Source organism: Maniola jurtina, chromosome 23, assembly GCF_905333055.1.
Source record: "Maniola jurtina chromosome 23, ilManJurt1.1, whole genome shotgun sequence".
Classification (NCBI taxonomy): Eukaryota; Metazoa; Arthropoda; class Insecta; order Lepidoptera; family Nymphalidae; genus Maniola; species Maniola jurtina.
The window spans coordinates 3,048,796-3,063,462 of NC_060051.1; the positions used below are offsets into that span (position 1 = coordinate 3,048,796).

Sequence of the window (14,667 nt, forward strand, 5' to 3'; positions counted from 1 at the left end):
CTTTTAAAATCACTTCTGAAACACTCAGCTTCGCCTCGCCCTTCCAATACTACTCGGCCGTAAATTGCTTTACTTTTGGACAGGCTTCGCCTGGACAGCGGCTTGTACTATTTCCACATAGATGCTCCTTCCTTTTCCAACATATTATGGCAATCTATTTCTATCCTTGTCTATTTCAGCGACTGGGGGGTGGTATTGCGTCAACTGAGGGCGCACAGAGACTTCTCAGTATACTTCAGCGAAGGGCGTGCGCACTCCGGGGGCTCCGGCTCGGGCTCGGAGCCCGACAGCCCTCTCAACGCGGACACCACCCTGAGGGTGGGGGAGAGGGCGAGATACCAGGTCAGTGCTCTATGAAGTTGAGGGTATGATAAAGCCTTTTCAGGGGTCTTCTAATCCTCAAGCTCTGTGTATAAGAGTTGCTTAACTAGTGTATAGATTTGTTTTGAAGTAGTCATTATCATCATCAGCCTGGGTTACTACTGGGTCTCCTCTCAAACTGCGAACGGTTTGGCCATAGTCTACCACTCTGACCAAGTGCAGATTGGCTAACTACACACCCTCTTGAGAACGTTATGGAGAACTCTCACACATGCAAGGGCGCTCACGATGTTTTTCTTCACCATTAAAGCATATTTAAGTGTTTAAAATGTAACCCTGAAAAGTTAGACGGGATCGAAACCCGGACTCTACGAGTAGCCCGAGTAGCCTGAGTCCGGTAAAGCTCGAGGGTTGATGAAGGAAAGTGCTCTCAGACAAGATACCAATTTCGTATTTTATTTTCAGACCTTAGGACAGTCTCAAAAAATTCCATACGAAATATTAGAAACGAACGAAGCAGCAGCGATATTCAAGACGTACCTACACGAAGCGCAGGAAAAGCAGAGGAACTATGAGTAAGTGTAAATTCTGTTATGTTTCTGTGTCTAAAATTATAAAATCCATGGCTTCTTCTCAAATCAGGTGTTTGAGAAGAATTATAAATATTGGTTGGTTCTACATTGCTACTTCACTAAGCGACACTTAAATATTTTTTCGTAGAAAACCATCAATGGAATAAAAAATGTGTACAATGGTTTTTAATTAAATGCTTTGATTTGGTATTTATGAGACTTAGCGATTATTTTAAAATAAAATAAAAACCGGTCAAGTGCGAGACACACTTCCACACGAAGGGTTCCTTACCATTGTATAAGATGTACGTACCGAACACTTATGTAGAACACTGCAAGTTAATGTAATTTAATAATCTAATTTTTGTGAACATGTTTTCATTTTTTTGTGATGTAGCCACAAATTCACGATTTTTGGACTGTTTCCTTTACTTGTGCACCAGACCTACCCTACCTGCCAAATTTCATGATTCTAATTCAATGGGAAGTACCCGAAGTATAAATTTTCTTGACAGACACGACAGACAGACAGAAAACGAAGTGATCGTGATCCTCCTTTTTTCCTTTTGCGGTATGGAACCCTAAAAAAAGGTGCTATAAGTTGTCAGAATAGTTTAAAAAATATGGCTTCTTTCAGATGGTGTCAACAATTCAAGCGTCTTCTAGAAGAAACTGGCTATGTCACACCAGGGAAGCAGTTGTCAGAAGTTAGAGTTCTTCTGATGGGAAGGGAGTGTTACGAGGCTTTGACTGAAGAGCAACAGCAGAGGGTGTATGACGAACATCAGAGAGAGATACAGAGACGAGCCAAGCATAACTTGCAGGTGAATATACTTCTAGAACCTTCTAGGGAAACTGGCTATGTGAAACTTAGGCCAAAAATAGAAAATAGGGTGGTCGTATTAGTGGGAGGTCCCGGGTTCGATTACCGGCAGGGGTTTGGAATTTTATAATTTCTTAATATCTGGTCTGGTCTGGTGGGAGGCTTCGGCAGTGGCTAGTTACTACTCTACCAGTAAAGCCGTGCCGCCAAGCGATTTAGCGTTCCGAATGATGCCGTATAGACACCAAAGTGGTATGGGTTCAACAAAAACTGCCATAGCCCTTCCAGGTTAGCCCGCTTCTATCTTAGACTGCATCATCACTTACCACTAGATGAGATTGCAGTCAAAGGCTAACTTGTATCCAAATACGAAAAAAAGCCTTTTAATCATAGTTTTGCCTTAAGATATCTACGTTTAGTCAGCATCGCAAAATGATGTACGTCTTTGAAAACGCTGGATTGAAAAAATTATGTGAAGCCAAAAGGACGTCGCGTCGTTTCAAATGGCATAACATGTTTTATTTATTCCAGGAGCTATTATTGGAGCACGCCGATTTATTCTACCATTTCAAGAGGATATCACCCACTGGGACCATTACTCAAGAGGACATCAAAGAAATAACAGACGTTCTGCAAGATGATTTTAGGTACTTACTTGATAAATGGAATACACTTTTTTCATTCTAGAATAATAAAAATTCTAAGGCCTAATTCGCACGAGAGCTTTTTTAACGTCCGTTAAAAAAGCGTTCAAAATAGAACACATGCATTTCCAAGTATCTGTTCACACGACAACGCTTTTTTAAGGCGTAAAACTTTATTACCCGCCAAGGCCGGGTTTTAACGCAACGCTTTTATAGCGCTCGTGCGAATTAGGGCTAACGAAAAGAATTTGATCCGGTAGATATTTCGTAAATAAGAGGGATAATTAATATATTCCGTCTTTCATAGTGTAAAAGACAGAATATATTATCATCAGCATCAGTAAAAAGGACATTCAATTATCCATAAAGATGGCATACTTAGTTTTAGTTTCATCAAAACTTTATGCAACAGAAAGTCTCTACTTATGTAATTTGATCATATTTTTAACCCCCAACCCAAAAAGAGGGGTTTTATAAGTTTGACGTGTGTATCTGTGTATCTGTCTGTGGCATTGTAGCTCCTAAACTAATGAACCGATTTTAATTTAGTTTTTTTGTTTGAAAGTTGGCTTGATCGAGAGTCTTCTTAGCTATAATCCAAGAGAATCAGTTCAGCTGTTTGAAAGTTATCAGATCTTTTCTAGTTACTGTGACCTTCACTTGTCGGGGGTGTTAAATAAATAAATAAATTATTAATTTACACCTGTCTAGATACAAAATGCTGGATAGAATGGAGCAAGACCGAAAGCTGATGCTGTTTCAGCATCTTGGATTTGTTCACTGCCCTATGAGAGAGCATTGTCCGGCTGGGGCCAACTGTCTGGATGCTACATTGCCTGTTATATTGAACACTAGAGTCGGGTAAGTTGGAAGCGAAGGAGTTAAAATGACAAAAATACCAATTATAAAATAAATAAATAATAATACTTTATTTAGCTCACATAACACTCAAGAAGAAAAAATACATAAAATGTTAAAACTACAAAATTACAACTAAACTTAAAACTATGAGCTAGAAAATACAAAGAGCAAATAAGGGCCGGCGCACATATAGCGGAGCGCAGCGCAGAGCATTTTTCACAGTGAAAATACTATCGACATTGTCCTCATTGAAATAATATCTAAAATCTACGTGCATCCGTGCTGATACTCGCGCATCCGCGCGCAGTCCCGCGCGTGCTCGCGCATACTTTGGTAGAAATTCGCGTAATGTGTCACGCGATTAGAAAACTTCGCGGGCATGCTCTGCGCTGCGCTCCGCCATATGTGCCCCGGCCCTAAGATTTCATGTGTGAGCTAAAGGGGCTACTGCCTCAGCATCTGCAGTAACTGACTACTGCAGCTCTAATTTTCAGGCAGAGTCGAGGTATATAATAAGAAATCTAATTTTACAAGACGATGTATTGACACAAAAAGTGTCCAGGAAATGCTTTTTCATTTCTTGGATACTTTTTGTGTTAATACTGGCTAGGAAATGATAGCAGTTCTTATAGCGTTGGATTATTTTTGCAAAAAAACCAATCGAATGAACTAAACAATCCATTGTCGATTTATTCTTCTGCATAAAAACATAAAATCGGCAGTCAATTGTTAAATTTTCGATTTTTATGTCCACCGCAATTTACACATCTAACTCAACAAAATTATGTAGTGGGGCGCGTCATTTCAAAATAGACAACCTCGTTTAGTCTATTGAGATCCCGCTAAGTTAGGTTTGGTTGCAGGTCTCTCACGTCGTCGAGTGAGTCTCAGTGCCACGCGGGCCCGCCGGCCGCGCCGTGGGCGTTGACCACCGACTCCAACCAAATCAACCTTATTATATTAGGAGTGAGTTTTTTGGAGTATAATCTTTAATAATTAATTTTATTTAGATCAAAAGAAAAAATATTTCAAGAGATTTCTGGCTTGATTTGCGTTATGTTGTCTCACTTTTATTTTTTAATATATGTTTCATAAATCTCAGGTGGAAGGCATAGCTGGGGAATTCGGAAAGCGTCTAATAGCGGGGTGTGATAGCGAGAGACGGGTTAACATCAACGGACATTCGTGGCGCGTCGAACAAAGGCTACGGACGGACGACTTCGCCGCTGAACCGCCACGGGATTTTGCACCTAATGGTACGTTTTTTTAAAAAAAAAAGAATATTAGCCATATTAATCATGACTAATATTCCCCTTTCCCCTCCAACTAAGCGCGAAGCTGTATTAGGAGTAGGTACGACAATAGTGCAACGGGTGGTGTTTGAACCGCCGACCTTTTTAGAATTCAGTCGGCTCCTCAACCTGTTTAGCTATTGAGGCTTATTTACTATTAGAGGATGCCGGCGACTTCGTCCGCGTGGATTTAGGTTTTTAAAGATCCCGTGGGAACTGTTTGATTTTCCGGGATAAAAAGTTGCCTATGTCAATTACAGGGACGCAAGCTACCTCTGTATCAAATTTCATACAAATTTGTTAAGCTTTAGGAATCCCGTGGGAACTCTTCGATTTTCTGGGATAAAAAATAGCCTATGTCCGTCCCTGGGATATAAGCTAACCCTGTACCAAATTTCATCACAATCGGTTAAACTGTTGGGCCACGAAAAGGTAGCAGACAGACAGACACACTTTCTCATTCATAATTTTAGTATGGATGTTTTACGTGATTAAATCAGAAATCAAATAGTTTTTTTTTATACTCTTTATTTTTACCACCACAAGAAGGATTACAGTTAAAAAACAAACAGACAGAAGGATACAAAAGGCGGCCTTATCGCTGGTTATAGCGATCTCTAACAGGCAACCTTAAGAATAGGAGAATTGGAGGAAACTCTACTGCAGGTGGTGTTCTAATAAATTAATTATGACTGGTTTTAAAGTTACGATTTTTTTTTAAATGAAAAAAAAAAATAGTTCTTAACATACTAAATTACAGAAAACCGAAGTCTTCACTCTCAATATTATGCGTACAAAACATATTTATCGTACGGAACCCTCTTCATGTGAGTTCAGCTCGTATTTGTCTGGTTTTTTTATGTTTACCAAATGTTCTCAGGCTACTTCTGCGTGTATCAAGATCAAGAATCGTTCGAATACATTAGAGGGTGTGCCGAAAAAACGCTTTTATCCAGTTTGGAGCAAGAGGATAAATTGCCCTTTCAGGTTAGTCTAAAAATATAAAAGGAAAAGCTAATTGGCTGATCTATCGACGCACAGCTCAAACTACTGAATTGGGCAGAAATTTGGCATGCAGTCAGGCTGAATGACATATTAGACATCCGCTAAGAAAGGAATTTTGAAAATTGAACCCCTAAAGTAAAGGTCCCACTAATAAGACCACAGGGAGGGCGTCTAAACAACGTCTAAAAACATAATAAGCCACATTGCTTTAATAAACCCCTGTTAATACTCCCAAGTGGACTAACACTTTCAGAGTGAATATAGGGGTTTGACAGTCCACATATTTAAATTTAATTTCTTCAAAACGATTGAAATAAGAAGAATGCGCGGGACTTTTATTACTTGTATATATGGCATAATATTGTATATCAAATCTTTGAAACGAGCAACCGCCGAGTTGCTGGTTCTTCTCGGTAGGAAAGGCATTCCGAACCAGTGGTAGATACTCTTGACGATTCAAAAGTACTTGTAAAAGAGTCTAATTGGAAAAAAATATTTTGATTTTTTTGAATTTTGAAACATTCGTTAATTTTTGGATGATTTTTTTGAATAGTTGACAAGTATTAATTGTGTTTGTCCTTTGTTCACAGGGGTTGCCTTTAGTAGTGATGTTCGTGCAGGACGATGGTATGGACAAGAAGGAGCTGGCTAGGTTACAGGAAGAGGGACAGAATCTCGCTGACAAGTATGTACAATTTCATATTTACACGACTTTCCAAAATGAGGGGTGTAATGTTTTCAGGGTTCGTGTAGTTGTGTGTATGGATGTATTAGAGTTCGTTCCACCATAATTTCTAAATGCCTGAATAGATTTGGATGTATGTGGTATCTTAGTATTCTCACATCATCCAAAGTGCCACTGGCTATAAATTAAAAAAAAAAAATGGCAACTGACTGGTGCCATTTTCAAATGTGTAAATTTTTACTTTTCAGTTGTTTTTTGGCAGGGTATTCGTGTTTTTTAATTTTTTTTGATTACGACTTGGAATAGATCAAAGTCGACTTAACCATTTATTTGGTGAAACTTTCGAGTGAATTTGATCATAATCACGCGTTACTTCGTTTTCGCGTTTCTTTTACCACCTTGTTATAAATCGATTTCCGAGGCATTCCGAACCAGTGGTAGATGCTTGACGATTCAAAAGAACTTGTAAAAGTCTAATTGAATAAAAATATTTTGAATTTGAATTTTAATCTGATATGAATATGATGAATGATTTGAATATGATGATCTTTGTAGCCTTGGCAAACAACATCGTATGGAATTTAGGGATAAAATGAAATGTGTCAGGGATAAATTACGTGGTTTTAGTTAGTTGCTGATTAGTTTCATTTCGTTTTTAAAGTTTATCCGGGGATGTATTAATTTTATCCTTTGTCCCCAGTTTGCATTGTTCGTACATGGAAGCGACTGTGAGCGAATTAGGCACTGAGGCGTTGACCGCGGACGCGATACAAGAGTTAATACGAGCCAACAGAGAGAAAGCCAGCTACGCGCACTTGTATCGCGATCTGATCGTCTGCTTCGACGCGGATATACGGTAAGATGAAACTAACGGCCGAAATTAATAATCAATCTATCTTTAATCTGTCGATAAGTAACTTAGCAACTTTGTTATTTGTCAAAAAATATCATATAATTCTTGTCGAATAACGTTGTGAAGAAACTTATTGACAGATTACAGATAGATAAGTTATTAATTTCGGCCGTAAGAAGTTGCCGCCATTATCAGAATACATTGTTGATACTTGGCCGCGTCGGTTACCGAACCGGGCGCTTTATGCTACGGCTACACCAGCGTGTCATGAGCATTAGATGCAGGTGCGTCCACGATGCGAATCTACGTGCACACCTGCGCGACTATTGTACTCGCATAGGTGTGCATAGCGCTGTATCGTAGGAGGCGTCTGACTCGTGAATTTACGTTCACATTTACTTTGGTATTTTATTAACGCTCACACTAATAATGCTGATTTCTCTTACACTGTATTGCTTAATCTAAAAAGAAAAAGCTGACTGACTGATCTATCAACGCACAGCTCAAACCACTGAACGTATCAGGCTGAAATTTGACACGCAGACAGCTATTATGACGCGTATAGTCCACGCGTACGAAGTCGCGGGCATAAATTAGTCAAAAATATGTCAAATCATAATTTAATTGTTTGTTGCAGCATAATGGTTTGCATGTTCTGTGACGACCCGTATTCTCCAGAGCGTGTGCTCAGTCCATTGCTCTTACATCGAGCGTGCTTCCTCACGGGCGATCGATCCATACTCATCGAGACATTTCTCGGTGATTCCAAAAGGAAAGTTGAGGTATGTTTGGGTTTTTTTTTTGTTTCCTTCCTATTTTCCTCCAACAGGAACTTGTCCTTCCGCCGACGAGGAAGCGACTATACTATATCCAAGTTATTATAGCGCTCTCGCATCGGTCTGCTTAACGCACAGCTCACCATTGGCACCTCGAGTGCCATTTCCACCTGTCACATTAGGTATCTTCAAAGCGAGAGTAAATATAGGCATCTATAGGTAAGCGAGCTCCAAACTAGACGTCATCATTGTTTTTATTAGGTTTCCGTACCTGTAAAGGAAAAACGGAACCCTTAAGGATCACTTTGTTGTCGTCTGTCTGTCTATCTCTCCGTCCGTCCGTCCGTCCATCGTGTCTGTCAAGAAAATCAGAACCCTCGGTGCGCGAGTCTGACTTGCACTTGGCCGGTTATTTAACATGATTGGCTCTACGCGTGTAATACGCGCATCAGCGTAGTTAAACCTAATTATAATACACTAATTTGTTGCAGGTGATAATCTCTAGTTTTCACGGCGCTAGTCAATTTAGGGAAGAACTAATACACGGCTTTATTTTGATATACTCGGCGAAAAGAAAAGCAAGTTTAGCGACATTAAAGTAAGTTAATGTTTTAACTTATCCTGTACCTTATAGCATTTCTAAAATTTACTAAGAGTTTAACACCCGTATTCACAAATGTTACTATGAGGTCTCATAGTGCGCTTGAACACATAGTGTAGGTTCCACCAATCAGATGACTGTGTCACGTCAATTTGCAATGATCTGATTGGTGGAACCTACACTATGCGTTCGAGCGCACTGTGAGACCTCATAGTAATGTTTGTGAATACGGCCGTAAGTATTATAAGTTCCAAGTGCAAATTGACGTATTAGAATGGATTACCATGTCTTTTGGTATAGTCTAAATCATTTCAAAGTCAAAGTCATTTATTCAAATTGGGTACTATTGTACACTTTCTGATTGTCAAACAACGATGTAGTGGTGATAATTAATTACGATAACTTAAAACTAAAGCTAGGGTGTAAGAGATGTTAGGTGCTAATTCGCGTCTTTTTTAGTGCATTTTCTATGAACATCCCGAATCTGCCCATACAAATGGTCGCGGTAACGGACGGTGGAGGCTCGGCCGCGAACACGTTCTTCGGCACGGATCTGGGACACGCGCTTATTACTGAGGGAAACGCTACTGCGGACAGACTGGGCGCGCATTTCACCACTTACACGTCCAGTGCTGAGAATAAATGTGAGTATTTACTTGTGTTCCTGACTTTTTCACTATTGAAAAATGTATTTAGTGCAGTTTTGTACGTCTCACGGTTTTCAGCGCTACCTTGCTGGTAAATGTGAGGCTACTACCCAGCCTTAAGGTTTTTAGTGTATTTTCAATGAACATCCCGAATCCGTCCACACAAATGGTAGCGGTGACGGGCGGCGGAGGTTTGGCCGCGAACACGCTTATTGGCACGGATTTGGAACACACTCTAGTAACTGAAGGAAGTGCCACTGAGGGCCCATCCTACCATGCAAAATATCATGTCGATCAGTTGCTCCGTTGCAGCGTGATTCAAGAACAAACCAATAACATAACACTTTTGCATAAATGGATCAGTAACTTATTATAGAGTGACACCACACCAATGTGTACTAATATGCCGTCGTTGTATCATTGCAGCGGCATTCTACACGCCATTCTTCAAAGAGGTGTGGGAGCGGAAAGGAGAGATTGAGCGTGCGTTCCGTTTGGAGGCCCCGCGCGCGCACAACGCACACAATCCGCACAACTTACCCGACGTTGCGGCCGGACGACCCGCGCCTCCTCCGCGGCTACACTCCTACCATCTGGATCACAAGTGAGTGTAGTATTGTCTGCGTTACCTTCATTTATGAGGGTCGTGATCCCTTCCAACAATGCTAAGGCGCCGTCTTCATGGGCGAGGGAATCAAAAAGTCCAACCTACTTTCGTCGGCGATAGTATCGCCATGTGATCTTTTTTTTTATTCACTATAGGCAAGCGCTTGACCACAATCACACCTGATGGAAAGTGATGATGTGGTCTAAGATGGGACGCGTTTACCTAGAAGGTGCCTATTCACTCTTGTTTTAAATATATATAAATGATACCCGGATTGTAATTGGTAGGAAACACAAGCGGAAGAATATTCCAAACCTTAGCCATGCGTATGAGGAATGAAGACGCAAAACGTTTCGTGCGTGTAATTGTGAAATTGGTCTATAAGAGTTGTATCGAATTTGCAAGGCGAGACTATCGTCCGTGGAGATGGTGATTAAAAGCAAGCGTATGGTAGGTAGGTGTATTGATACGTACCTTCAGCTTAGAGTCCATTACCATCTGGACCACAACTGACGCAACTTCCGTCATGCGTGTTTTACCGTAATCAAACCCCTGGATACTTCTTTAGTAATGCGACATGTAATTTTACCGTAATCAATCAGCTGGTAATTCATTTGTTCATCTCAATTTTGACTTTATTGTGTGTACGAACGTTTTTTTTTCAGAAAATATGTCCAAATATAAAAATGAGATATTTCATTTACAGAATGGACAGCCATAAACTGACTAACTCGTTAGACTTACTCATTGGACCCGACTCGCGCGCCGATATCGACTCCGAATACAGCGATACTTTGAACAATTCCAAAAATAGAGGCTTTTTGAAGGGTAAGTTATGTACACTACCCGGAAGGAAATATTGTACCTCGACCTTTAGAATGAGATAGCATTATCATAGAGCGTTGTCTCTGTCGTTGAGACCGACAAAACGTCACATAGGTATGAGTGACAAAGACAACGCTTTACGAAGCCGAAATCTCTTTTTAAACTTTGATATACAATATTTCCTGCCGGTTTACTGGTACATTTCTATGTTTTGGAGTACAATAAAGAATAGTTTTACTTATTACTTTATCTTTATTTCATAAAGATCAATTTGTGGCTCTTTCTTTCTTCCTTTTCTCTTCCTTCTGGCTCAAGACGCTACCACCGGTTTGGAAAACAAATTCCAATGAAAAGAGCCAGGAAGACATAAGCTAAGACATCCTTGTAAATTCGATTTTTAACCCCCGACCCAAAAAGAGGGGTGTTATGAGTTTGACGTGTGTATCTGTGTATCTGTCTGTGGCATCGTAGCTCCTAAACTAATGAACCGATTTAAATTTGGTTTTTTTGTTTGAAAGGTGGCTTGATCGAGAGTGTTCTTAGCTATAATCCAAGAAAATCGGTTCAGCCGTTTGAAAGTTATCAGCTCTTTTCTAGTTATTACTGTAACCTTCACTTGTCGGGGGTGTAATAAATTTTTAATTTACACTTGTTGATTGAAAAGTTGGACATGTAGTCTTTAATTTTTCTGTATAGGTTTTAGTGTGTACCCACCACCCAGCACGCCGCCGGAACCCGCGCCGCCCGATCATAGAATGCACGCGGATTTGTCACGTAAGTGTTTAAGTGAGAAAGATAGAGAATTCCTTTAGGAGAGAAAGAGAAAATTCTTTATACCTTTTTAAAAGAATTACATGTTTGTCACGTTACTGTTTAAGAGAGAATATTTCCGTAAGAGAGAAAGGGAGAAAATTCTTGATACCTTTTAAAATGCATGACATTGTAAAGAGCTATCAAAAAGTTCCTCAAAGTATATGCGATGTTTTATTAGGATTTAAAAATCATCCTTAATTTAAACATTCCGTCCAACTTGGGACGCTTGATTAACCCATTTAATTAGTTTTTTAATGCTGTCACTTTTTGGCAACCTTTGCAAAAAAGTGACAGCAAGTGGTGTTCCAAAAATAAAATTATGAAATTATTGAAACGCAGCCGATCTGAACTGTTCGGAGGATTCGCTCAGCACCCACGAGTCAGGTGATTGCATGAATAGCGATTCTACACCTTATTTACTTAACAGGACGGTTTATTTTCGTTTGTAGATAGATGTTTTTGTAGGAAGGAGTCATCCGTTGAATGGAATGCGTTGTTTAGGTCGATTTATTTATTTTTATGCATGAATTACGTAGATTTTGTTTACTTAGGTTGATGTGGTAAACGTTATTTATTTATTTAATTACAGACTTAATGAAAAGTGAAAATTTTACACCAAACTTTATAGACTAAAGCACAAGATAAAAACTTAGACTGGTATTTGCAATTTGCAGCCCAAATAGACCATAGTCTGTGCTAAGTAATTGCAACTTTGTTTATCGAAATGGTGTCATAGTTAAAACTATATTGTACCACATTAGCCTAAAGGCATAATACAGAATTTTGTTAAAGGATTTGTTTATTTCTATTCTTATTTCTTCATTAGAGTAAAAAAATTCTATGCATGTTTATAATATTGAGTATATTAAATACAAATTTGAAGAGTTTAATTTTGTAGTGATTTTTACCAAAAGTATCTTAACTTATTTAAGATATTAAGCATAATCTTCAGATATATCATTGTGTTGTGGTTTTTTTATATGTAGAAACGTGTATTATATGACAATTTTTTAACACCAATTTCAAGAAATCCTTATTACAAAATTGCAAGATTTAAAGTACTAGATGACCCGCAACTTCGTCGGCGTGGATTTAGGTTTTTTTTAAATCCCGTTGGAATTCTGTGATTTTCCGGGATAACAAGTAGTCTTTGTCCTTCCCAGGGATGTAAGCTAACGCTGTACCAAATTTCATCAAAATCGGTTTAACCGTTGGGCCGTGAAAAGCTAGCAGACAGATAGACAGGCACAATTTCGCATTTATAATATTAGTATGGATATTAGTATGGATAAAGTGACTGAGGAGAAATTATGTTAGCGAAACGTTCTGTTAGATGGCGGTGGTCTGTGGCAACCCGCGGGCTACGGACAACGTGCGTTCACGACGGGGCGAGCGCGCGCGCCCGCGCCGCACCATCAGAGGCTTAGACACTCACAGACACTCAAGGTAGTTTGATTCTATTAGACATCATCATCCGATAGATATACGTCTCTTGTAGGGACTTTCACATGCCACAGTCTTGCGCCGCTAACATCCATCGACTCCTGCGTTTTATGACATCTACCGCCGAGTTTCTTGCTGGTTCTTCTCGGTAGGAATGGCATTCCGAACCAGTGGTAAATTATTTGACGATTCAAAAGCACTTGTAAAAGTTTATTTGAATAAAAATCTATTCTATTCTATTCTACACACCCAGTGGGTAGCAAAACGTTCTGTCAGACGGTGGCGGTCTGTGGCAACTCGCGGACTAAGGACAACGTGCGTTCACTACAGGATGAGCATGTGCGTCCACGCTGCACCATCTGATAGACGTCATCATCACCGGCAACGTATTAGACGTCCACAGCTTATAGCAAATTAAGCTTTTGATTTTTGTAGGTATATCACGGGCTTCCGCAAAGTAACGCCTTCTTCTATACAATACTTCACGTTAAAAATTAAACGTAACTGGCCGAACTCTGTGAAAGGAGTTTATAATAATTTCCAACACTTTTTGTAGCAACCGGGCAAATTGGACATGAACAACTACACTATGGTCAGCGACGCGCTCCAGCATATCACAATAGGACCACCACCTCATCAACGGGAAAGAAAGGTATTTTAAAATAACTGTATAGTGATGTGTTGCACTGCACTTTGAATTGGACTGTACTGATAACACTTTTAGATATTTATGGTTTTATAATATGTTTTAATAATAAAATAGTAATAAACTGTACAACAATACAAGCGCTGGTAATACGGAGGCGGTAGCACCGCGAATGAAATCGTGTCGCGCGCCGGCGCCCTCGCCGCAAGGCCCCTCGCTCCCGCAGGCGGCCGCCGCGCACGCCTTGTTCAGTGCTATAGCACTAAACAATAACTATTCATCATCATCATCATCATGATCAACCCATCGCCGGCTCACTAACTACATAGCATAGGTCTCCTCTCAGTATGCGTTCGCGTGGATATAGGTTTTTAAAATGATGTGGGAACTCTTTGATTTTCCATGATAAAAAGTAGCCTATGTTTTAATCCAGAGTATAATCTATTTCTATTTTAAATTTCAGCCAAATCCGTCTAGTAGTTTTTGCAAGAAAGAGTAATAAATATCCATCCATACATAACTATAAACTTTCGCGTTTATAAAATTACTAGTTGGCGCCCGCGACTTCGCCCGCGTGGATTTAGGTTTTTCAAAATCCCGTGGGAACTCTTTGATTTTCCGGGATAAAAAGTAGCCTATGTGCTAATCCAGGATATTATCTATCTCCATTCTGAGTTTCAGCCAAATCCGTTCAGTGGTTTTTGCGTTAAGGAGTAACAAACATATACACACACACACATACACACAAACTTTAGCCTTTATAATTTTAGTGTGATATTGAGATGTTTGCCGATGTCTTCATCCAATGTCCTTTCGCAGTCGCAGCGATCGGGCTGGTCGCACTCGAGCAGCCAACAAGGTGGTCACCACCACCATCCGTCCGGCGTCAGCTCCGAAACCGAACTAGACGCGCAATACGCACAGGTATTTGCCTATAAACATTTTTTTTTATTTGTACTAGAAAGTTGTAACAATAAAGAGAAAAATAAAGAAAATGTGGACAGGGAAGAACTTATCTCTATAAAAGATCTCTACCAGTGACCCTTGGCAGTGCGAAAGGTTGTAAAGGGAGTAGAATAGGTATAGCAAAGTTAGAAAGTATTCATGAAAAAGGTTTAATAGATATGTGTTATATTATGTTTTACTTTAGCGCTCCATACGACGCTGCATAAAAATTTTACTTCTCCATACAAACGCATTACGCCTATTATTCTATTTGTTATTTTAGGTCTATAACTATGCCATTATATCGA

General features: G+C 39.7%; 1 protein-coding gene across 10 annotated transcripts in view; it reads left to right on the forward strand.

Moving 5' to 3' along the window:
- The window catches only part of LOC123877365 (rho GTPase-activating protein 190), a 38,844-nt gene that overhangs the window by 12,292 nt on the left and 11,885 nt on the right, over positions 1–14,667 (forward strand). For all 10 annotated transcript variants that reach the window (XM_045924050.1, XM_045924043.1, XM_045924046.1 and 7 more), the window contains exons 10-29: positions 180–342; positions 787–896; positions 1,531–1,717; positions 2,248–2,363; positions 3,072–3,221; positions 4,085–4,187; positions 4,324–4,477; positions 5,394–5,500; positions 6,109–6,203; positions 6,904–7,059; positions 7,694–7,838; positions 8,324–8,430; positions 8,893–9,077; positions 9,507–9,684; positions 10,394–10,515; positions 11,209–11,286; positions 11,665–11,709; positions 12,659–12,771; positions 13,325–13,420; positions 14,234–14,338. In XM_045924050.1, the coding sequence (XP_045780006.1) occupies positions 180–342; positions 787–896; positions 1,531–1,717; positions 2,248–2,363; positions 3,072–3,221; positions 4,085–4,187; positions 4,324–4,477; positions 5,394–5,500; positions 6,109–6,203; positions 6,904–7,059; positions 7,694–7,838; positions 8,324–8,430; positions 8,893–9,077; positions 9,507–9,684; positions 10,394–10,515; positions 11,209–11,286; positions 11,665–11,709; positions 12,659–12,771; positions 13,325–13,420; positions 14,234–14,338 (2,515 nt within the window). The remainder of the gene's footprint in view (positions 1–179; positions 343–786; positions 897–1,530; positions 1,718–2,247; positions 2,364–3,071; positions 3,222–4,084; positions 4,188–4,323; positions 4,478–5,393; positions 5,501–6,108; positions 6,204–6,903; positions 7,060–7,693; positions 7,839–8,323; positions 8,431–8,892; positions 9,078–9,506; positions 9,685–10,393; positions 10,516–11,208; positions 11,287–11,664; positions 11,710–12,658; positions 12,772–13,324; positions 13,421–14,233; positions 14,339–14,667) is intronic.